Source organism: Passer domesticus, chromosome 26 (genome assembly GCF_036417665.1).
Source record: "Passer domesticus isolate bPasDom1 chromosome 26, bPasDom1.hap1, whole genome shotgun sequence".
NCBI classification, from domain to species: Eukaryota; Metazoa; Chordata; class Aves; order Passeriformes; family Passeridae; genus Passer; species Passer domesticus.
Window position 1 is genome coordinate 75441 of NC_087499.1, and position 23233 is coordinate 98673.

The window sequence follows — 23233 nt, forward strand, 5'->3', positions numbered from 1 at the left end:
TTGGAGGCGGGAATTCGGGAATGCTGAAGGATCGGGAGGCGGAATCAGCAGCAAGGGATGAGCCAAAAATTCCTCCAAGCTCCGTCCGCCCTTCAATGAATGAACTGGGAGCGAATAAATAAATTAAACACGCGTGCAAATTAAATTTATTGATGAATAAATGCAAAACAAATCGACGGAAAGCAGCGGAACCGCGCTGGTTCCTGGTTCTGACCGCGAGGGGAGGCTCGCGCTCGCCCGGGGTGATTTTTGGGGCAGAAAGGAGGGAAAAAGGAGCTGCAGGGAGGAGGGAAAGAGGAGCTGCGGGTGGATTCCAGCCCAGCCGGTGAGTGAAGAAGGAATTTTTAATTTCCGCTCGATCTCCGCCCAGCCCGAGGTGGGGAGGGGGATCCTCTGTGCCTGTCCGGCTCGGGAGGCGGCAGTGCGGTGTTAAACTCGGTGCTAGACCCGGTATTAGACCGGTGTTAGAGCCGGGGTTAGAACAGGTATTAGACCCGGTGTTAGACCCGGGGTTAGAGCCGGTGCTAGACCCGGGGTTAGACCCGGTGTTAGACCGGGTATTAGACCGGGTATTAGACCGGGTATTAGACCCGGTGTTAGACCCGGTGTTAGACCCGGTGCTAGACCCGGGGTTAGACCCGGTATTAGACCCGGGGTTAGAGCCGGTGTTAGAGCCGGTGTTAGACCCGGTATTAGACCTGGTGCTAGACCCGGTGTTAGACCCGGTATTAAACCCTGTTTTAGACCCGGTGTTAGACCCGGTATTAAACTCGGTATTAGACCCGGTGCCAAGCCCGGTATTAAACCCAGTGTTAGACCCCGTGCCAAACCCGGTGTTAGACCCGGTGTTAGACCCGGTGCCAAACCCGGTATTAAACCCGGTGTTAGACCCCGTGCCAAAAAAGCCGGTGGCAAGCCCTGTATTAGACCTGGTGCGCAACCCAGTACCAAGCCCGGTATTAGACCCAGTACCAAGCCCGGTATTGGACCCAGTGCCAAACCCGGTATTAGACCCGGTATTAGACCCAGTGCCAAGCCCGGTTTTAAACCCGGTTCCACACCACCCCGCGCCCCGCCCGGCGCGCAGCCCCGCTGGTCTCTCAGCGCGGCCGCCGCGCTCTCTCCGCCTTTCACCCGCCGCCCCGGGGAGCTGACCCGGCGCTGTCCCGGTCCCTGTCCCGTTCCAGGCCCGGTCCGACCCCGGCCATGGAGCAGCGCGGCGCCGCCGGGACCCTCCTCGCCTCGGCCTCGTGCCCGCTGTGCCTCGGCCTCTTCCAGGACCCCGTGTCCATCCACTGCGGCCACAACTTCTGCCGCGGCTGCATCGAGCGCTGCTGGCGGAGCTCCCGGGACAGCTTCCCGTGCCCGCGCTGCCGGGAGGCGGCCCCGGAGCGCGGCCTGCGGCCCAACGCGGAGCTGGCCGCGCTCATCCGCGCTGCGCAGGAGCTGAGCCTCCGCGGGGGCGCAGCGGCGGGCGCGGAGCCGCGGTGCCGGCGGCACGGCGAGGCGCTGAAGCTGTTCTGCGAGGAGGAGCGGAGCCCCGTGTGCCGCGTGTGCCGCCGCTCCCCGCGGCACCGGCTGCACGCCGCCGTGCCCATCGAGGAGGCGGCGCAGGAGCGCAAGGTGGGAGCCCTGGGCACGGAGGAGGAGGAGGAGGGAGGGGGAGAGGCGAGGCCGGGTGAGCGCGGTTTGCCTCGCCGAGGTTTGGAAATTTTTTGCGGATTTTTTCGGATTTTTTTCGGTATTTTTTTCGGATTTTTTTCGGATTTTTTGCGGATTTTTTTCCGGTATTTTTTCCGGTATTTTTCCGGATTTTTTGCGGATTTTTTCCGGATTTTTCCCGGATTTTTTGCGGATTTTTCCCGGATTTTTTCCGGATTTTTTTTGCGGTTTTCCCCCTCCCCACCCATCCCCGGATGGAGGGAGAGGCTCCCAGCCGCTGTTTCTGCCCCGCTCAGGAGAAATTCCAGGCTCAGGCGCAGATCCTCAGGGAAAAGAGGGAAGAGATGCTGGCGATGAAGGCGGCGGAGGAAGAGAAGAGCTCGGACTTGCTGGTGAGCGACTCTTCCCTCTTCCCTCTTCCCTCTTCCCTCTTCCCTCTTCCCTCTTCCCTCTTCCCTCTTCCCTCTTCCCTCTTCCCTCTCGCCGCCCTCGCCGGGAAGGATTTCTCCCCCTGAATTTAGGTCTCCGACCCAAACCCGGGTTTTTTTTCCCGTTTTTTGTGAGTTTTCCCCTCCCTCCGTGCGCTCACAAGTGGGGCACGCCCCCAGATCCCCCCTGCCAAAAGAGAGAAAACGGGAATTTCCCCACTGCGGTTTTTTTTTTGGCCGTGTTTTGCCTTTTCACCGATCTCTTTATGGGTTTGTTCTGCGCCTTCCCTCGTCCGAAGGTCCGGAGCCTTTTGGGTGCGAATTTAAGGAGCGGGGGGAAAATGATTTGCAGGCAGTCCCCACCTGGAAATGGGGGAAAAAAGAAAGAAAGAAAAGAAAAGAAAGAAAAGAAAGAGAGAAAGAGAGAAAGAGAGAAAGAGAGAAAGAGAGAGAGAAAGAGAGAAAGAAAGAGAGAAAGAAAGAAAGAAAGAAAGAAAGAAAGAAAGAAAGAAAGAAAGAAAGAAAGAAAGAAAGAAAGAAAGAGAAAGAGAGAAAGGGAGAAAAAGAAAGCGAGAAAGAGAGAAAGAAATAAAGCGAGAAATAGAGAAATAGAGAAATAGAGAAAGAAAGAGAGAAAGAGAGAAAGAGAGAAAGAGAGAAAGAGAGAAAGAGAGAAAGAAAGAAAGAAAGAAAGAAAGAAAGAAAGAAAGAAAGAAAGAAAGAAAGAAAGAGACAGAGAGAAATGGAGAAAAAGAAAGCGAGAAAGAGAGAAAGAAATAAAGCGAGAAATAGAGAAATAGAGAAATAGAGAAATAGAGAAATAGAGAAAGAAAGAGAGAAAGAGAGAAAGAGAGAAAGAGAGAAAGAAAGAAAGAAAGAAAGAAAGAAAGAAAGAAAGAAAGAAAGAGAGAAAGAGACAGAGAGAAATGGAGAAAAAGAAAGCGAGAAAGAGAGAAAGAAATAAAGCGAGAAAGAGAGAAAGAGAGAAAGAAAGAAAGAAAGAAAGAAAGAAAGAAAGAAAGAAAGAAAGAAAGAAAGAAAGATTTCTCTTGATCCTCCCCAGCCTTTACAAGATCCATCCCCCTCCAACCCCCTCTGCCGGGTTTCTCCCTGTGAAATCCGCCCCGCGGCCCCCCCGGCAGGCGCGGGTGGCGGCGGAGCGGCAGCGGCTGCGGCGGCGGCTGCGGGAGCTGCGGGAGCGGCTGGCGGGGCAGGAGCGGCTGCTCCTGGCGCGGCTGGCCGGGCTGGAGCGGGACATCGCGCGGAGAAGGGAGCAGAGCACCGGCCGGCTGGCCGAGCAGATCGCCGCCGCGGGCCGGCAGATCCAGGAGCTGGAGGAGAAGTGCCGGCAGCCGCCCTGGGAGCTCCTGCAGGTGAGGCCTCAGACCGCAAAAACGCGATTTTCCCAAGGAAAATCCCAGGTTTGGGCAGGAAGGGGCCTGGCAGAGCACCCAGAACACACCAGGGATGCTCCCACCGGGCTGCGTTTCCCCCTGGAGATGTGAAAACTCCTTTTAAATCCCAATTTTCCCCCCGTAATTATTCAGTGCACACAAAGTCGTCCCATTGGGAGGTCGTGGGTCACCCCCAGCTCGCTGGGGTTCACCCTGGAGATGCGAAAACTCATTTTAAATCCCAATTTTCCCCCCGTAATTATTCAGTGCCCACAAAGTCGTCCCATTGGAAGGTTGAAGTCATCCCATGGGAAGGTCGTGGGTCACCCCCAGCTCGCTGGGGTTCACCCTGGAGATGCGAAAACTCATTTTAAATCCCAATTTTCCCCCCGTAATTATTCAGTGCACACAAAGTCGTCCCATTGGGAGGTCGTGGGTCACCCCCAGCTCGCTGGGGTTCACCCCTGTCCAGTGGGATCCCCAGCAGTGGTTGGGGTGCCTTGGCCACAGCTGGAAACAGCTGGTGCTCCCCCTGGTCTGGGGGTTGTCACCAAAGCCACCACCCGAGCCCGGCCCTGGTTTGAGAAATAAATAATCTAATATGAAAAAATTCAAATAGCAAAAAATCAAACATTCAAATTATGAAATATTCGAATATCCAAACATTGGAACAGCCAAACACTCAAACAACCAAACATTCAAACACCCAAACTTTCAAACAGTCAAACATTTAAACAAACACTCAAACAGCCAAACATTTTAACAACCAAACATTTAAACACCCAAACATTTAAACAGCCACACATTCAAACAACCAAACATTCAAACATTCAGTCAAACATTCAAACAACCAAACATTTAAACAGCCACACATTCACAGTCAAACATTTGAAGACCCAAACATTCAAATGACGAAATATTCGAATACCCAAACATTCAAACAGCCAAACATTCAAATGCCTAAATATTCAAATATCCAAATATTTAGACACCTAATCATTCAAACAACCAAACATTCAAACAGACAAACATTTAAACAGCCACACATTTAAACAGCCAAACATTCAAACAACCAAATATTTAAACAGCCAAACACTCAAACAGTCAAACATTTAAAGACCCAAACATTCAAACAACCAAATACTCAAACAGCCAAACATTCAAACAAACAGTCAAACATTCAAACAGCCAAACATTCAAACAGTCAAACATTTAAAGACCCAAATATTTAAACAGCCACACATTTAAAGAGCAAAACATTCAAACAAACACCCAAACTTTCAGTCAAACATTCAAACAACCAAACATTCAAACACCCCAATATTCAAACACCCCAATATTCAAACAAACAGCCAAACATTCAAACACCCCAATATTCAAACAAACACCCCAATATTCAAACAAACACCCCAATATTCATACAAACAGCCAAACATTCAAACACCCCAATATTCAAACACCCCAATATTCAAACAAACAACCAAACATTCAAACACCCCAATATTCAAACAAACACCCCAATATTCATACAAACAGCCAAACATTCAAACACCCCAATATTCAAACAAACACCCCAATATTCAAACAAACACCCCAATATTCAAACAAACAGCCAAACATTCAAACACCCCAATAGTCAAACACCCCAATATTCAAACAAACACCCCAATATTCATACAAACACCCCAATATTCATACAAACAGCCAAACATTCAGACACCCCAATATTCAAACAAACACCCCAATATTCAAACAAACAGCCAAACATTCAGACACCCCAATATTCAAACAAACACCCCAATATTCAAACAAACACCCCAATATTCAAACAAACAGCCAAACATTCAGACACCCCAATATTCAAATGAGCAGAGAGGTTCAGCAGCAGCCTCCACGCCCCTCCGGCTGCTCCTTAAGGCCTCTCCCGGATTCCCGCAGATCCAGACCCCCTCCTTAGGGCCGGGCAGCGCCCCAGAGCCCTCCCTGGTTTCCCACCCCGCTCTGACGCGTCTGTCTGTCTGTCTGTCTCCCCTGCAGGACAGCAGCGACATCCTCAGCAGGTTTGTGGCTCCTCCTCGCCTGCCTTCCTGCCGCTTTCCCGACCCCAAAACCTCAAAACCCCGGCGTGACAGGGAGAGTTGGGGTGCTGGAGGCCGGGGCCAGGTACTGGGATGGGGGGAAGGTGCCCCCAGCTCTGCTGCGGCAGCTCCCTGATCCCTGAAATCCTCCCTGGAGGGATGAGCTGTGCCAAACACGGGGAGCCAGCAGCCAGGACGGGTAAATTCCGAGGGAATCCCCCCACCCTTTAGCAGATTTGCTTGTGTCCCCTTCAGATTGGGGTGTGGGAAGGAGGAAATTCGCTTTTATTCCCCGATTTCCACTGGCAGAAAATTTTCACTACCCAGGGATTCCTCAGCCACGGCTGGGTCAGGAAATGTTCTCCAGGATCTCCTCGATGAGGAGCAGATCCCAAAAACCTCCTGCAGACGCCAAACCCGAGAGGAACGGGGTTATAAAATCGTGGAAATTCAGGGTGGTTTGGGTTGGGAGGGGCCTTTCAGGCCTTCCCAGGGCCTGGCTGCCTCTCCAGTCCCACCATTCCCTGTTTTTTGTGGGGAAAATCCTCTCCTGCTTTCCAGGCTGGAGCAGCAGAGTGCCCCCGAGCCCGGGGAGACTCCAGCAGAGCTGGCAGAGGAACCCACGGGGCTGCCCCAGGAAAAATTCACCCTCAAAGAGATGCTGAGGAAGTTCCAAGGTATGGAGGGGCCAGGGAAGGGGGTGGAGCTGTGTCACCTTGGGAAATCGCCCCTCAAAGGTGAAAATCCCAGATATTTCCAGGTGGAAACTCCAGAAAGGAAAACCCCCACACTCCAGGGCCTCGTTTTTGCTCTGAGCCAAATTCCCTTTGCTGGGATCTCCCTTAATCCGCTCTCCCAATTTCCCTTTTCAAAGGGAAAAATTTCTCTGCAAATTCCCCTTTTGAATTGCAGAATTTTCTGTGGTATTTCCCTTTTCAAAGGGAAAAATTTATCTGCAAATTTCCCTTTTCTGCTCTCCCAGTCCCACAAACCACCCCTGGAGCCTCCCAGACAGGGGAAGGTGGGAGAAACCCGACCCCAAAGGTGGATTAAAACCAACCCCAAAGGTGGGACAAACCTGACCCTAAATGTGGGACAAACCCAACCCCAAAAGTAGGACAAAGACGACCCCAAATGTGCGACAAACCTAACCCCAAAGGTGGAATAAACCCAACCACAAAAGTGGAATAAAACCAACCCCAAAGCTGGGACAAATCCAACACTGAAGGTGGGACAAACCCAGCCACAAAAGTGGAAGAAAACCCAACCCCAAACGTGGGACAAACCCGACCCCAAAAGTGGAATAAACCCAATCCCAAAAGTAGGACAAGCCCAGCCCCAAATGTGGAACAAACCCCAACCCAAAGGTGGAACAAACCCAACCCCAAAAATGGGACAAATCCAACCCTAAAGATGGGACAAACCCGACCCCAAATGTGGAATAAACCCAATCCCAAAAATGGAATAAACCCCACCCCAAATGTGGAATAAACCCAATCCCAAATGTGGAATAAACCCCACCCCAAATGTGTGACAAACCCAACCCCAAATGTGTGACAAACCCGACCCCAAATGTGGGACAAACCCAACCCCAAAGGTGGAACAAACCCCACCCCGAAAGTAGCACAAACTCGACCCCAAATGTGTGACAAACCCGACCCCAAATGTGGGACAAACCCAACCCCAAAAGTAGGACAAAGACGACCCCAAATGTGCGACAAACCTAACCCCAAAGGTGGAATAAACCCAACCACAAAAGTGGAATAAAACCAACCCCAAAGCTGGGACAAATCCAACACTGAAGGTGGGACAAACCCAGCCACAAAAGTGGAAGAAAACCCAACCCCAAACGTGGGACAAACCCGACCCCAAAAGTGGAATAAACCCAATCCCAAAAGTAGGACAAGCCCAGCCCCAAATGTGGAACAAACCCCAACCCAAAGGTGGAACAAACCCAACCCCAAAAATGGGACAAATCCAACCCTAAAGATGGGACAAACCCGACCCCAAATGTGGAATAAACCCAATCCCAAAAATGGAATAAACCCCACCCCAAATGTGGAATAAACCCAATCCCAAATGTGGAATAAACCCCACCCCAAATGTGTGACAAACCCAACCCCAAATGTGTGACAAACCCGACCCCAAATGTGGGACAAACCCAACCCCAAAGGTGGAACAAACCCCACCCCGAAAGTAGCACAAACTCGACCCCAAATGTGTGACAAACCCGACCCCAAATGTGTGACAAACCCGACCACAAATGTGTGACAAACCCGACCCCAAATGTGTGACAAACCCAACCCCAAAGGTGGAACAAACCCCACCCCGAAAGTAGGACAAACCCGACCCTAAAGATGGGACAAACCCGACCCCAAATGTGGGACAAACCCAACCCCAAGGTGGAACAAACCCCACCCTGAAAGTAGGACAAACCCGACCCCAAATGTGTGACAAACCCGACCCCAAGGTGGAACAAACCCCACCCCAAGTCCCTCGCGGCCCCAGGCCCACCGCCCTCCCTCGCCCCGCAGTCAGCCTGACGCTGGATCCCGACACGGCGCACCCGCGCCTCGCCCTCTCCGAGGACGGCAAGAGCGTGCGCTGGGCCGACGCCCGCCGAGCCGTGCCCGACCACCCCAAACGCTTCGACTCCTCCCGCTGCGTGCTGGGCCGCCAGGCCTTCGCCTCCGGCCGCCACTACTGGGAGGTGCGGGTGGGCCGCGGCGCCGCCTGGGCCGTCGGCGTGGCCCGCGAGTCCGTGGCCAGGAAAGGCCGGCTCAGCGTCAGGCCCGAGCTGGGCGTCTGGGCCGTGGGGCGCTGCGGGGGCCGCTGCCAGGCGCTGGCGTCGCCCGGCGTGCCCATCGCCCTGCCGCGGGCGCCCGAGGTGGTGGGGGTCTACCTGGACTACGAGGGCGGGCGAGTGGCGTTCGTGGACGCGGGCGGCGAGGCGCCGATGTTCGCCTACGCGCCGGCGAGCTTTGGGGGGGAGAGGGTGCTGCCCCTGCTGTGCCTGGGGAGGGGGTGCCAATTCAGGCTGTGCCCCTGAGACCCGCGGCCGGGACCCTCAGGGGCGCTGAGTTTTCCGCCTTGGAGGATTCGGGTGGGAAATTCCCTTTTCTCCGTTATTTCTTTATAATTTCTGCATCGTTTCTGCATCATTTTCTCCATAATTTCCTCCATATTTTCTCCATAATTTCTGCATAATTTTCTGCATCACTTTCTCCATCATTTCTCCATAATTTCCTCCATAATTTCTCCATAATTTCTCCATAATTTCTGCATCATTTTCTGCATAATTTTCTGCATCATTTTCTCCATAATTTTCTCCATAATTTCCTCCATCATTTCTACATAATTTCTCCATCATTTCTGCATAATTTTCTGTATAATTTTCTCTATAATTTTCTCTATAATTTTCTCCATAATTTCTCCATCATTTCTCCATCATTTTCTCCATAATTTCCTCCATCATTTTCTCCATAATTTCTCCATCATTTCTCCATCATTTTCTCCATAATTTTCTGCATTATTTTCTGCCTAATTTCTCCATAATTTCCTCCATCATTTCTCCAATATTTCTCCATCATTTCTGCATCATTTTCTGCATCATTTTCTCCATGATTTTCTTCAGAATTTCTCCAAAATTTTCTCCATAATTTTCTGCATATTTTTCTCCATAATTTCCTCCATCATTTCCTCCATCATTTCTACATAATTTCTCCATCATTTCTGCATAATTTTCTGTATAATTTCCTGTATAATTTTCTCCATATTTTCTCCATAATTTCTCCATAATTTCCTCCATAATTTTCTCCATAATTTCCTCCATCATTTTCTCCATAATTTATCCATAATTTCTCCAGCATTTTGCCATAATTTTCTGTATAATTTCCTGTATAATTTTCTCCATAATTTCTCCATCATGTCTCCATCATGTCTGCATCATTTCTGCATAATTTCCTCCATAATTTCTCCACCATTTCCGCCATCTCCCTTTTCCTGCAAGGAGAAGCCGCAGCTGGGTCGGAGAAATGCGGGTTTGAGGTCGGGGGAGGCTTTTGCCGTTTTGAGGATGAGAAAAATAGGGGAGAAAACACACAGAGACCTTTTTTTTTGGCGCATTTAACCCAAAAAACTCTTTAGTTTAGGTCGTTTTTCGGGAGATAAGGGGGTCATCGCAGCTCCCTGGTGGTCTAGTGGTTAGGATTCGGCGCTCTCACCGCCGCGGCCCGGGTTCGATTCCCGGTCAGGGAATGACGTTTTGTTTTCGCTAAAAAAAAATTAATTTTTGGGAAAAATCTGTTTAAGGATCTCCTAACCCCCAAAACACGCCTTTTCTCCTCTTTTTTACGCCTCTCCTTTCCCGCGAGACGCCCCCTTCCAGCTGCTCCTGAGAAATGAATAAATAAATAAATCAATAAGCAATAATGCTAATTGAATTTTTTTCGATTACTTTTATATTAAAGGCGTTCACCAGCTGTGCTGAAATAATTTCAGCTGAGCACTGAAATTAAACTATGGCGATTATCGAGGGGCTAAATTGTTTGTTATGCATTAGGAATTATTTACAGGTGGTAATAATTTCGAAAGGGAACAAGATTTTTAAAAAGAGCCACGATAAGGAAAAGGGGGAAAAAATCTTTTTTTTTAAATTTTCCCCAAAAACCAGCACTGTCAGGAGTGGGATTTGAACCCACGCCTCCATTAGGAGACCAGAAATCCCGAGGGAAGGTGAATCCTTGAGTCTGGCGCCTTAGACCACTCGGCCATCCTGACGGCGGGAATTTGGGGCAAAACAGAGCGAATCGGGGATTTAAAATCAGGTTTTGTTCTTTTTTTTTTGTTCTTTTTTTTGAGGGGGTGTTTGGTTTTACTTTTTTCGCTTTTTTTTTGCGTTATTTTGTGGGGGCTTTTAAAATACTAATTAAAGGTAATTATTAAAAAGATAGAATAATAATGGTTGTTAAAAGTAAAAAAAAAAAAATTAAAAAGAAATAATATTTGAGGAGAAAAGCATTTAAAAATGGAATAATGATTTCTGAAAGGAACAGTCAGTCTCACCGAATAAAAATAAGAAAACCCTGCGTAACAAAAATAATAATTTTAAAAGGAACGATGATATTATTATTATTATTATTATTATTATTATTATTATATCTAAAAAGGAAGAATAATTTACAAAGCAAAAAGGATTTAGGAAAAGGAACAATAATTTCGAAAAGCAGGAATGACTTGAAGAAGAATGAAATAACAAAACCTGGGATAACAACTTTAAAAATTGCAATTAAAAAAAGACAGGGAAGAATAATAATAATTTTAAAATAACAATAATTTGGAAATTATAATAATTTAAAGTTATAATAAATGAAGAATAAGATCAGATTGAAGTAAAAAAGGCGAAAATTTAACGCCCAACGTGGGGCTCGAACCCACGACCCTGAGATTAAGAGTCTCATGCTCTACCGACTGAGCTAGCCGGGCTGTTGGAGAACGCCAGATGCAGATACAAAATTTGGTGTATAAATTATAATAATTCCACCCATTTTTCCCGAATCCCTCAACAGCCAGATCCTTTTGGGGTGGAAAAGGCTGAAAAAGCCCCTCTGCCACCCGGCAAATTCTGATTTTCTGCCAATTCTCCCTCCGCGATCAAAACCGGCCCTTAAAATCTTCCCCGCTGGGACAAATCCCCGCGGGCTCTGAGAGGGGTGGAGCTGCCTGAGAACTGGCGGGATTCTGGGGCAAAAAACGGGTTTTTTTGGTATTTTTGTTAAATTTCTGGGGGTTTTTTTTTGAATGTGGTTTTATTTTTTTTTTTGGTTTTGAGGGCGGCAGGTCCAGAGCTGGGGACGCGGCGCGTTTCTGTAGTGTAGTGGTTATCACGTTCGCCTCACACGCGAAAGGTCCCCGGTTCGAAACCGGGCAGAAACACATCGCAAAAAGCTTTTTTAAATTATTTTCGTGTCCCAGCATTAGTCCTAATTCCCTCAAGGCAAAAGAAAAAAACCCGAAACCCCCAAAAAAGTGTATTTATAGGACGAAAGTGTTTGATTTTTACTGCGTTATCTGGTGCCGGCAAAAGAAAGCAAAAAAATAAAATGACATATTTATAGGACTAAACCATTTAATTTTTAATTTTATCTGTTGGTGGTAAAAATTCGTGGTTTTAAGTCAAAAGTGGTTTCTTTCCGTTTATAATCCGGCTGGAATTGAGGAATTCCCGTTGTTTTTGAGGAAAATATTGACGCCTCATTCCCTGACCGGGAATCGAACCCGGGCCGCGGCGGTGAAAGCGCCGAATCCTGACCACTAGACCACCAGGGAGCTGGTTTTAGCCCAAATTTTACCATTCACGGCGGTTTTTTTACAGCCAAAATTCGCTCCAAATCCGCTCTTCCCGTCGGCCTCGGGACGCCGCTTCGCTCCTGGCGCGGAAAGAATCAAAAATAGGAAAAATCGTGGAGAAATGGAAATTATTTTTTAAATTTCCCCAAATAATAATTCAAGATAATTAGAGAATCAATCAAAAATAGGAGAGACCAATAAAAATTATTAAATATATTTAATAAAAATAGCAAAATTAGGTTAAACAATAGGATTTATCTTAAAATTGTCCTCCCTAGTGGTGAGGATCCATCGTCGTGGGCCGGATTCCCGTTCAGGAAAAAAATTCTAAAAAACGGCTGAATTCTTCAAAAACCATAATTTCAAACCTCGGGGTGCTCCAATGCCCGGTGATCCCAATCTTCGTGATTTAAAGAATTTAATATTTAAAATTAACATTATAAAATTTAATATTGTAAAATTTTAACAATGTAATACTTTTATTAAAATTTAATAATTTTAATATTAGAAGATTTAAATAAAGGGAATTAAAAGTCACTAGGGCAGCTTTTCTCCCAGGGTTTGGAGATTTTTCGGAGCCACCCCAGAGGGAATTTGGATGCCCGATATTCCAGAAAAGACACAAAAGCTGTTTACCATGGAGTTTCTGTAGTGTAGTGGTTATCACGTTCGCCTCACACGCGAAAGGTCCCCGGTTCGAAACCGGGCAGAAACAGTAAAATTTTGGGGTTTTTTCCCCCGTTATTTTCCGGGCCCCGGGTGGGGTTGGGGGAAAAAAAAATCAAAAAAAAGGAAGGAAGCAAAAAAAAGGTCCAAGGGATGTAGACAGCACTGCCAGTAAAAGGAAAAATAAACTTTAAAAAAAAATATTTTATTTTTTTAATTCCCAGGGAATTCTTTCCCGTCCGCTGGGGCATGTAGGTTTCTGTAGTGTAGTGGTTATCACGTTCGCCTCACACGCGAAAGGTCCCCGGTTCGAAACCGGGCAGAAACACTTCCTTTTGGGTTTTTTTCCCCGTTATTTTCAGGGCCCCAGGTGGATTTTGAGACAAAAAAAAACTCAAAAGGAAGGAAGGAAGGAAGGAAGGAAGGAAGGAAGGAAGGAAGGAAGGAAGGAAGGAAGGAAGGAAGGAAGGAAGGAAGGAAGGAAGGAAGGAAGGAAGGAAGGAAGGAAGGAAGGAAAAAAAGGGCGAAGAGATGTAGACAACAATGTCAGTAAAAGGAGAAGTAAACTTTTTTTTGTTTATTTATTTTTATTTTTTAATTCCCAGGGAATTCTTTCCCGCAGGTCAAAGGAAAAATAAACTTTTTTTTTTTTTTTTAAATTTAAATTTAATTCCCACGAAATTCTTTCCCGGGGGTCAAGCCGCTCAGGTTTCTGTAGTGTAGTGGTTATCACGTTCGCCTAACACGCGAAAGGTCCCTGGTTCGAAACCAGGCAGAAACACAATTATTTTGGGGTAATTAACTCACTTTTCCACCCGCTGGCCAGCTGGGGTTAAATTTCGGGGTGATTTTGGGGTAATTAACTCCCTTTTTCACCCAGCCTGGGGTTAAATTTTGGGGTGATTTTGGGGTAATTAACTCCCTTTTTCACCCAGCTAGGGGTTAAATTTTGGGGTGATTTTGGGGTAATTAACTCCCTTTTTCACCCAGCCTGGGGTTAAATTTTGGGGTGATTTTGGGGTAATTAACTCCCTTTTCCACCCAGCTGGGGGTTAATTTCGGGGTGATTTTGGGGGTTCTGAGCTGCTGGGGTTGCGTGCAGCGTTTCTTGCGTCTGCTTCCCAGAGGGGAAATTATGAAAAAAAAATAAAATAATCACAGGGTTAATTCCATTTTTCCATCCCGCCGTTTTTGTCCATCCCCGGCCAAGATGGGGAGGAGAGAAAAGGAAATTTGAACATTTCCAACTTTCAAACCCAGCCATTCCTCGGGTTTGCACCCGCAGGGGCGAGCCCCATGTGATGGAAAACCAAGCTCCATTACCCCCACCTTAAAATTGTGGGGTTGTTCGTACCCAGGACAAGCTCAAAAAAATATAAAATAAAATAAAATAAAATAAAATAAAATAAAATAAAATAAAATAAAATAAAATAAAATAAAATAAAATAAAATAACGTAAAGTAAAATAAAAAATAAAATAAAATAAAATAATTAAATAAAATAAAGTAAAATAAAATAAAAATAAAATAATTAAATAAAATAAAGTAAAATAAAATAAAAATAAAATAATTAAATAAAATAAAGTAAAATAAAATAAAAATAAAACATAAAATAAAATAAATAAAATAAAATATAAAATGAAATAAAAATAAAATAAAATAAAATAATAAAGTAAAATAAAATAATAAAATAAAATAAAATAAAAATAAAACAAAATAAAGTAAAATAAAATAATAAAATAAAATAAATAAAATAAAATAAGTAAAATAAAATAAAATAAAGTAAAATAAAATAAAATAAAATAAAATAAAATAAAATAAAATAAAGTAAAATAAAATTTAAAAAAAAAATAAAATAAAATAAAATGATTTCTGGAGGGGGAGAGGAGGACGAGGCTGCAGTCACGCGCTCCTGCTCCCGGATGGAATTGTTTGTTCTTGGGACGTGACCTGGAACCGCAGCCGGATCCCCGCGCTCCCTCCCGGCCCTGCTTTTGTCGGAGTTCTTGGCTCCGTGTTCCCCATTTTCCCAGAAATTTGGGCCTTTTCCCTGCTGGAATTCACCCCCCTCACCCTCCTCCGCTTTTATTCCAATTCCTCCAGCAGAGCTGGGCTGACAGCGCTGCCTGAAGGGAAAAAAAAATCACTAAAATGACCCAAAATCCTCGGAAATTCAAAGGTTGAACTGTTGGAATGTCCATAATTTGCTTTTTTCCTGGATTTTAGGGTCTTTTCCCCTGTGTGGAAAGCACGGGGATGAGCCCAAACTCTGGAAAATCGGGAAAACTCCTCAGTTCTAGTTTAGTTTGGGACAGGGCGGGGGTAAAAATGGCTTTTTTGGGGTAATTTTGCGCTCCCAGGTGTTTGAAAAGGACCGAGGAAGAGCCGGCGTGGGGGTGAGGCAAGAATGGGTTAAATTGGGGGGGTTTTGGAGCTTGGAGGGTGACAAAAAGGGGAGGAAACGCACAGAAACCCTTTTTTGGCAGATTTAACCCAAAACTCTTTAGTTTAGGTCGTTTTTGGGAGATAAGAGGGTTCTCGCAGCTCCCTGGTGGTCTAGTGGTTAGGATTCGGCGCTCTCACCGCCGCGGCCCGGGTTCGATTCCCGGTCAGGGAATGACCTTTTGGTCCAAAGTATCTTTTTTTTAAAAATCATCTTTCCAGAATTTAACATCTCCCAACCCCCAAAACACCCCTTTTCTCCCCTTTTTGTACCTCTCTCTTCCCGCCAGACGTCCCCTCCCACCTACCCCAGGTCCACCTTTTATATATATATGGAAAAAGGGAAATAAATTGAAAAAGGCAACGATAATTTGTAAAAGTGATTTGGAAGAGGGAGCGATAATTTGAAAAAAAAAAAAAAAGGGAGGGATAAAACTTTTGAAAGGGTGAATAACGGTTGAAGGAGGAATAAAAGTAAAAGTAATAGTAACAGTAATATTAAAAATAATAATAAAAATAGAAATAATAGAAATAGAAATAGAAATAGAAATAGAAATAGAAATAGAAATAGAAATAGAAATAGAAATAGAAATAGAAATAGAAATAGAAATAGAAATAGAAATAAAAATAGAAATAATAATTTTAGAACGGGGAAAAAAGTTTTTTAGGATTAAAAAAATTAAAGGTTTTGGCTTCAGCGGAAGCAGCAGCGCGAGGGGCCGCGTCTTCTGCCTAAATTCCCAAAAATTCCGCATTTCTCGGTTCGGAGTTTGGCTCTCCTGAGCCGCGGCCGGGTCCGTTGCCAACAGCCCGGCTAGCTCAGTCGGTAGAGCATGAGACTCTTAATCTCAGGGTCGTGGGTTCGAGCCCCACGTTGGGCGTTGAGTTATTTTGTGTTTTCTACTTATGTGCCCAAAATTTATACTTTTTACCCTTTATTTATTGTAATTTTTAAAGCCGTTACTCCTTTCCTTAACCATGTTCAGTGTTTAAACGTTGTTCTTATTAAATTATTTATTTAATATATATTTATTTAATTAATTATATTTATTGAATTTTTATTTAATTATTTGTTTACTTGTCTGTTTAAAAATTCTTTCTGCTACTACTGCTATTATTATTATTATTATTATTAATAATAATAATAATAATAATTGCGGGGTCTTGGGGTTGATTTGCGGGGTTTTGGGGTTGATTTATGCGGTTTTGGGTCGGTTCCCTTTGGGGACGCGGGGGCGTGTCCGTTTGTCCGGGGGCGTGTCCGTTTGTCCAGGTGTGTGTCCGTTTGTCCAGGTGTCTGTCCATTGTTCCCGGGGTCGTTCAGGCCCCGAGGGCAGCGCGGGGATAAAAGGGACGGGGGAGCCGGGTGGGGAGCCCCGGGAGCGGAGCTGGGTAAGGGAGCGGATTTTTTGGGGGATTTTGGGGTTTTTTGGGGGCTCCGTGTCCTTCGGCGTCATCCCAACATCTTCTCAAAGTGCCAGAGAATTGGGGATTTTAATACCGGTTTTATGGCCAACTGAATTTTTAAAAAAATATATTTATATATTTCATATATATGTTATATTTTATAATTTATATATTATAAAATATATTTAATATAAAAATATTTTAATATATAAAATACATTTATATATTAAGACATTTATATATTTATGGAGATATATAAAATATGTTTATATATAAAATATATAGTATATTAAAATACATAATAAATATATAAATAGATATATATCTATAGCTAGATATAGATATAGATATATTTATCTATATTTACATATAGATAAATATATATATTTCTATATCTTTTATATATAAAAGATATTATTAGTATATATAAAACATAAAAGATGTTATATAGATATACGCTTTTATTTTATTATTTTTAATATATAAAATATATTTAAAATATATTTTATATATAATAATATATATTTAAATAAAAAATATTTATTTAAATAATATATTATTTAAATATATTATCTAAATAAATATATTTAAATATATATTTATTTAAATAGATTTTTTTTAATCTACTTAAAATATCTTTTTATATTCTATACTTGTATATTTCTTAGCCTTAATGTAATATTTTTTACAAGAAAAACCCGTTTAATTTTTAGATAATTAAGTATTTTACAGGAACTCAATGACATTTATATTTTTTGTTAAAAAATAGTGAAAAAAGCAGATTTCCAGCAGCCCGGCTAGCTCAGTCGGTAGAGCATGAGACTCTTAATCTCAGGGTCGTGGGTTCGAGCCCCACGTTGGGCGAGTGATCATTTTTTATCCCTGCATTTCCCCCCACCCTATCCCAGAGCAGAATTCCTGACCCGTTATCCTTCCAGGGAGCAGAACTCATCCCGGAGCAGCATTCCAGAGCTGTTCTCATCCCAGAGCAGAATTCCTGAGCCGTTCCACTTCAGGGAGCAGAACTGATCCCGGAGCAGAATTCCCGAGCCATTCTCATCCCAGAGCAGAATTCCTGAGCCGTTCCACTTCAGGGAGCAGGACTGATTCCGGAGCAGAATTCCCAAGCCATTCTCATCCCAGAGCACAATTCCTGAGCCCATCTCATCCCAGAGCAGAATTCCTGATCCGTTCCCGTTCCAGGGAGCAGAACTGATCCCAGACCAGCATTCCCGAGCCCTTCTCATCCCAGAGCAGAATTCCTGACCTGTTCTCATTCCAGGGAGCAGAACCCATCCCGGAGCAGAATTCCCGAGCCATTCCCATCCCAGAGCAGCATTCCCAAGATATTGTCATCCTAGAGCAGAATTCCTGAGCCCTTCTCATTCCAGGGGAGCAGCATTCCCAAGCCATTCCCATCCCAGACCAGCATTCCCGAGCCCTTCCCATTCCAGGCAGCCGATGGACGCCGGGACCCGCCCCGCCATGAAGCTGCTCCTGCTGGGGCTGAGCCTCGCCCTGTGCATCGGAGCGGGTGAGACGGGGAACAAATCCCATTGAACCCCCTTGGGGATTCTGCCCGCCTCTTCCCAGAGCTCATCCCGGTTTTTCCCGTCCGCCGCAGCCCAGGCGCTCCGGTGCCACCTCTGCAAGTACAAGGTGCCCGCGCTCGGCTGCCTGCTGGGTGCCAACGTGACGACCTGCGAGCGCCGCGAGAAGTGTGCCCTCATCAGAAGCAGCCTGGGTGGGTCCCTCCTTGGCATTCCCAACCTCTCCTTCCCTCCTTTCGGGCTCTCCTTGGCATTCCCATCTTTCCTTCCCTCCTTTTGGGCTCTCCTTGCCTTTTCCCATCCTCTTCTTTCTCCTTTTGGGCTCTCCTTGTCCTTCTCCATCCTCTCCTTCCCTCCCTTCAAGGCTCTCCTTGGCATTCCCACTTTTCCTTCCCTCCTTTCAAGGCTCTCCTTGGCTTTTCCACCTTTCCTTCTCTCCTTTTGGGCTCTCCTTGGCATTCCCACCCTCTCCTTTCCTCATTTTGGATCCGGGGCTCTCCTCGGCATTCCCATCCTCACCTTTTCTCCTTTAAGGCTCTCCTTGGCTTTTCCCACCCCCTCCTCCCCTGCAGGGAAATTCTCCCCATCCCAAGAAAACCAAATCACTCCCATGGATGAGTGAGGATGAGGAGGTGGAGCGCCAGATGGTGGAGTTCATCCTCGCCATGGAGTTTGCCCCAAAAAAGTTTCAAAAATTGGTTTTTAACCCAAGGGGAGACTCTCCAAATAACCCGGGGAGACAGGGGTTGTCTTGGTGCGTGCATCACCCAATTTTATTTTCCTCTTAATTCAACCAAGGTGTGACTTGATATTTCAGAGCCCAAAAAAGTTTCAAAAATTCATTTTTAATCCAAGGGGAGACTGTCCTTTCCAAATAACCTGGGGGGGCAGGGGTTGTCTCGGTGCCTGCATCACCCGATTTTATTTTCCTCTTAGTTAAACCAAGATGTGATTTGATTTGAGGGGTTATATTTCAGAGCTCGGCTTCTCCCCAAAGGCCCAAAATCTGATTTTTTCCGGCGTTTTCCTCTCCCCCGCAGGGAAGATGACCATTTACTACCAGCAGGGCTGCACCTCGGCCCTGAACTGCGGCCGGGAGCGGGCGTCGGACGCCGAGTCCCGGCTGAACTCCCGCTACTCCTGCTGCGAGACCGACCTGTGCAACGCGGAGTGGGGCGAGCAGCCCGCGGACTGAGCTCCCCGCAGGAATCCCGGGCGCTCCCGGTCCAGTCTCGGCTCTAAAATAAACCCTCAGGCTCTGGCTGGCGTCCCTGGCTGCTCTTCCCGGCTCTCCGGGCTCAGCATTCCTGCCCCGAACACGATCCCGGCGCCCAGAGCCCAAGGACGGGACAAGGAGCGTCCTCCCGATCCCATCCCGGGTTTTCCCCCTCATCCCCCAGGGTAGGGTTGGGAATTTTGGGAGAGGAGAAGCAGGGAGCTGCTGGGAGCCCGGGGAAATAGAGGATGTGTGTGTCCAGCGGGCATTAATCAATCTATAAATTCACGGGCAACAGGTGTTTACTTGGCAGGGACTCACGTTGCCTTTTCCTTTTTTATTTTTCCTTTTTTCCTTTTTATTTTTCCTTTTTTCCTTTTTCATTTTTCCTTTTTTCCTTTTTCATTTTTCCTTTTTTTCCTTTTTTCCTTTTTTATTTTTATTTTTTTCCTTTTTATTTTTCCTTTTTCCTTTTTTCCTTTTTTTCCTTTTTATTTTTCCTTTTTATTTTTTCTTTTTTCCCTTTTTTCCTTTTTTTTAAAATTTTTCCTTTTTCTCTTTTTTATTTTTCCTTGTTTCCTTTTTTTATTTTTCCTTTTTTCCTTTATTTTTCCTTTTTCCTTTTTTTTATTTTTCCTTTTTTCCTTTATTTTTCCTTTTTCCTTTTTTTTTAATTTTTCCTTTTTTTCCTTTTCTATTTTTACATTTTTCCTTTTTTATTTTTCCTTTTTCCTTTTTATTTTTCCTTTTTTATTTTTCCTTTTTCCTTTTTATTTTTCCTTTTTCCCTTTTATTTCCCCCCTCTCCCTGTGGGTTTGGGCTTCCCAATCTCTCCTTACCTGTCCAGGCAGGTGGGACATGCCCCACAGGAGACGCTCCAAACACGACCACCGACATTAACAAATTCCCACCCTTTGGGGACAGCGACGAAACTCCCGGAAAGGGTTAAAGGCTGCCGAGACCCCGCGGAGAAGGGACAGGTGGAGGGAGGTGCTGGAAACGCGATCCCCAAAAAAAAAAATAAAAACAAAATTTTGGCACGGAGGGGAGGGAGAGCAGAGGAGGAGGAGGAGGAGGAAGAGGAGAAGCCCTCTCCGCGTGCCCAGATGGGGGAGGGCTGGCGGGTGACACGGGCGGGGACACGGGGCGCAGGCACGGAGGGAGCCGCGATGTCCGAGGCCGCCGCGGCCGCCGCGGGGCTCCTCCGCCGGACCCCGTCCCGCTGGGACCCCGCGGCCACGCGGCTGGCCGCGCAGCTGGCCCCTGCCAGCGGCGGCCCCTCGCGAATTGCGGGGAGACCGGGGCACTGCGGGGGGACGCGCCCCGCCGAGGGCCCCGCTGCGAGGTACAAGGGGGCGGGCGGGGTTCGGGGGGGCGATGGGAGCGCCGTTCCCCTGCGAATTTTGGGGGTTTCACTCTTTTATTCGGCTGGTTGAGCATCCTTGGGTCTGGGTCTGGGTCTGGGTCTGGGGTCTGGGGTCTGGGTCTGGGGTCTGGGGTCTGGGGTCTGGGGGGCGATGGGAGCGCTGTCCCCCTGCGATTTTTGGGGGGTTTCACTCTTTTATTCGGCTGGTTCAGCATCCCGGGGTCTGGGTCTGGGTCTGGGGTCTGGGGTCTGGGGTCTGGGTTTGGGTTTGGGGTCTGGGTCTGGGTTTGGGGTCTGGGTCTGGGTCTGGGGTCTGGGGTCTGGGGTCTGGGGTCTGGGTCTGGGTCTGGGGTCTGGGGTCGGGGGTCTGGGGTCTGGGGGGCGATGGGAGCGCTGTCCCCCTGCGATTTTTGGGGGGTTTCACTCTTTTATTCGGCTGGTTCAGCATCCCGGGGTCTGGGTCTGGGGTCTGGCTCTGGGTCTGGGGTCTGGGTTTGGGGTCTGGGTCTGGGGTCTGGGTCTGGGGTTTGGGTTTGGGGTCTGGGTCTGGGTCTGGGGTCTGGGTCTGGGTCTGGGGTCTGGCTCTGGGTCTGGGTCTGGGGTCTGGGGTCTGGGGTCTGTGTATGGGGTCTGGGTCTGGGGTTTGGGTTTGGGGTCTGGGTTTGGGTTTGGGGTCTGGGTCTGGGGTCTGGGTCTGGGGTCTGGGTCTGGGTCTGGGGTCTGGGGTCTGGGTCTGGGTCTGGGGTCTGGGGTCTGGCTCTGGGTCTGGGGTCTGGGGTCTGGGTTTGGGTTTGGGGTCTGGGGTCTGGCTCTGGGTCTGGGGTCTGGGTTTGGGTTTGGGGTCTGGGGTCTGGGTTTGGGTTTGGGGTCTGGGTCTGGGCCTGGGGGGCGATGGGAGCGCTGTCCCCCTGCGATTTTAGGGGGGTTCTGCTCTTTTATTCGGCTGGTTGAGCATCCTTGGGTCTGGGTCTGGGGTCTGGGGGGCGATGGGCGCGCTGTCCCCCTGCGATTTTTGGGGGGTTCTGCTCTTTTATTCGGCTGGTTCAGCAGAAATAGGTCATATAAATTATTACATAAATATATAAATTATAATAGTTTTTTTAAAAAAATATATATAAATATATAAAATATATAACAATATATCTGTATAAAAATATAAATGTATAAAATTTGTATATAAAAATATAAATATTATATAAAATATATAATAGTATATAAACTATATTTATATAAAAATATAAATGTATAAAATTTGTATGTAAAATAGATAAATATTATATAAAATATATAATAATATATAATAATACATAAACTATATTTATATAAAATATAAATGTATAAAATTTGTATATGAAATATATAAATATATAAAATATATAATAACATCTAAAATATAAAAATATTATATAAAATACATAATAATATATTTATATAAAAATATATAAATATACAGATATATGTATATAGATATATAAAATATTTAATATATATAAAAATGTATATTTATATCTATAAATATATATAAATATACACATATTTTTATTATTAAATACATATATAAACTCACGAGAAGAGGCAGACAAACCCTGATTTTTGAGGCGTAACACCCCCAGGCCTGGCTTTGCTCGTTGATTCCTCCCGCCGAGCCTCGGGGGCTGGGATTTGTCCCCGCCCCACAATTCCAGCTGTGCCCCAGAGGTTTTGGGCTTTAAACCAGAATTCCTGGGTGGCTCCCGCTGATTTCAGCCCCTCGTTAGGGGAAGACAAACGGATCTGGGGGATCCCAAGTTCCAGCCCCGGTAACCCGAGCCCCCGTGACCCAGCTGCCCTGGCAAAGCCGGGGAAAACCGCCAGGGCATGGACAAATCCGACCCGGGGGAAATTGTATTTATTGGAATTATCATTCGCATTTAATGGGAAAAATGATATTTATTTTACCATTCCCATTTAATGGGAATTTTAAAAAATTAAACATAAAAACATAAAAATAAAAAATAAAAAAAAATAAAAATAAAAATAAAAAATAATTAAACAATAAAATGAAAAATAAAAATAAAAATAAAAACATAAAATAAAAATAAAAATTAAAAAAAAAATAAATAAACCCAGCCAGGAAGCTCAGGATTTGTGGGCAGCAGAGGGCAGCATCTCTGCGTGTCCCCCGTGCCCCAAAAGATTTTTCTCTTCCCAAGTCCCTGCTGAAAGGTGGAAAAACTAAAACTAAAACTCAAACTAAAACTAACTAACTAAATAAATGAATAAATGAATTTCGAAAAAGAAAATAAAAAATTTTTTAAAAATTAAAAACAAACAAAAAATAAAATAAAAAATTTAAAAATGAAATAAAAATTTTAAAAAAGTAATAAATTAAAAAATATAATAAAAGTAAAAAAATTAAACATAAAAATAAATAAAAAATTAAAAATAAAATAAAAATAAAAATAAAAATAAAAATAAAAATAAAAATTAAAATAGAAATTAAAAAATAAAAAAATAAAAATAAAAATAAAAATAAAAATTAAAATAGAAATTAAAAAGTAAAAATAAAAATAAAAATAAAAATTAAAAAATAAAAATAAAAATAAAAATTAAAAAATAAAAATAAAAATAAAAATAAAAATAAAAATAAAAATAAAAATAAAAATAAAAATAAATAAAAATTAAAAATAAAAATAGA

General features: G+C 44.9%; 1 protein-coding gene and 11 non-coding genes across 12 annotated transcripts; 9 read left to right on the forward strand and 3 right to left on the reverse strand.

The window, feature by feature from the left end:
* Positions 1-136: 136 nt before the first annotated feature.
* LOC135286370 (E3 ubiquitin-protein ligase TRIM39-like) lies at positions 137-9993 on the forward strand. Its single transcript, XM_064399501.1, has 7 exons — positions 137-325; positions 1188-1623; positions 1959-2054; positions 3233-3463; positions 5522-5544; positions 6124-6239; positions 8097-9993. Exons 1-7 carry the CDS (start codon positions 153-155, stop codon positions 8609-8611), a joined length of 1590 nt encoding a protein of 529 aa, XP_064255571.1. The 5' UTR covers positions 137-152; the 3' UTR covers positions 8612-9993.
* TRNAE-CUC (transfer RNA glutamic acid (anticodon CUC)) lies at positions 9748-9819 on the forward strand. The gene has a single exon. It is a non-coding gene; the product is annotated as a tRNA-Glu (tRNA).
* Positions 9994-10237: 244 nt separating the features above from the next.
* TRNAL-CAA (transfer RNA leucine (anticodon CAA)) lies at positions 10238-10341 on the reverse strand. Its single transcript has 2 exons — positions 10304-10341; positions 10238-10283 (listed from the first exon to the last, which is right to left on the reverse strand). It is a non-coding gene; the product is annotated as a tRNA-Leu (tRNA).
* A 632-nt stretch (positions 10342-10973) lies between these two features.
* Positions 10974-11046, reverse strand: TRNAK-CUU (transfer RNA lysine (anticodon CUU)). Its single transcript has one exon. It is a non-coding gene; the product is annotated as a tRNA-Lys (tRNA).
* Positions 11047-11423: 377 nt separating this feature from the next.
* On the forward strand, positions 11424-11496 carry TRNAV-CAC (transfer RNA valine (anticodon CAC)). The gene has a single exon. It is a non-coding gene; the product is annotated as a tRNA-Val (tRNA).
* A 321-nt stretch (positions 11497-11817) lies between these two features.
* Positions 11818-11889, reverse strand: TRNAE-UUC (transfer RNA glutamic acid (anticodon UUC)). Its single transcript has one exon. It is a non-coding gene; the product is annotated as a tRNA-Glu (tRNA).
* Positions 11890-12552: 663 nt separating this feature from the next.
* Positions 12553-12625, forward strand: TRNAV-CAC (transfer RNA valine (anticodon CAC)). Its single transcript has one exon. It is a non-coding gene; the product is annotated as a tRNA-Val (tRNA).
* A 206-nt stretch (positions 12626-12831) lies between these two features.
* TRNAV-CAC (transfer RNA valine (anticodon CAC)) lies at positions 12832-12904 on the forward strand. The gene has a single exon. It is a non-coding gene; the product is annotated as a tRNA-Val (tRNA).
* Positions 12905-13284: 380 nt separating this feature from the next.
* On the forward strand, positions 13285-13357 carry TRNAV-AAC (transfer RNA valine (anticodon AAC)). The gene has a single exon. It is a non-coding gene; the product is annotated as a tRNA-Val (tRNA).
* A 1763-nt stretch (positions 13358-15120) lies between these two features.
* On the forward strand, positions 15121-15192 carry TRNAE-CUC (transfer RNA glutamic acid (anticodon CUC)). Its single transcript has one exon. It is a non-coding gene; the product is annotated as a tRNA-Glu (tRNA).
* Positions 15193-15825: 633 nt separating this feature from the next.
* TRNAK-CUU (transfer RNA lysine (anticodon CUU)) lies at positions 15826-15898 on the forward strand. Its single transcript has one exon. It is a non-coding gene; the product is annotated as a tRNA-Lys (tRNA).
* A 1317-nt stretch (positions 15899-17215) lies between these two features.
* Positions 17216-17288, forward strand: TRNAK-CUU (transfer RNA lysine (anticodon CUU)). The gene has a single exon. It is a non-coding gene; the product is annotated as a tRNA-Lys (tRNA).
* Positions 17289-23233: the final 5945 nt, after the last annotated feature.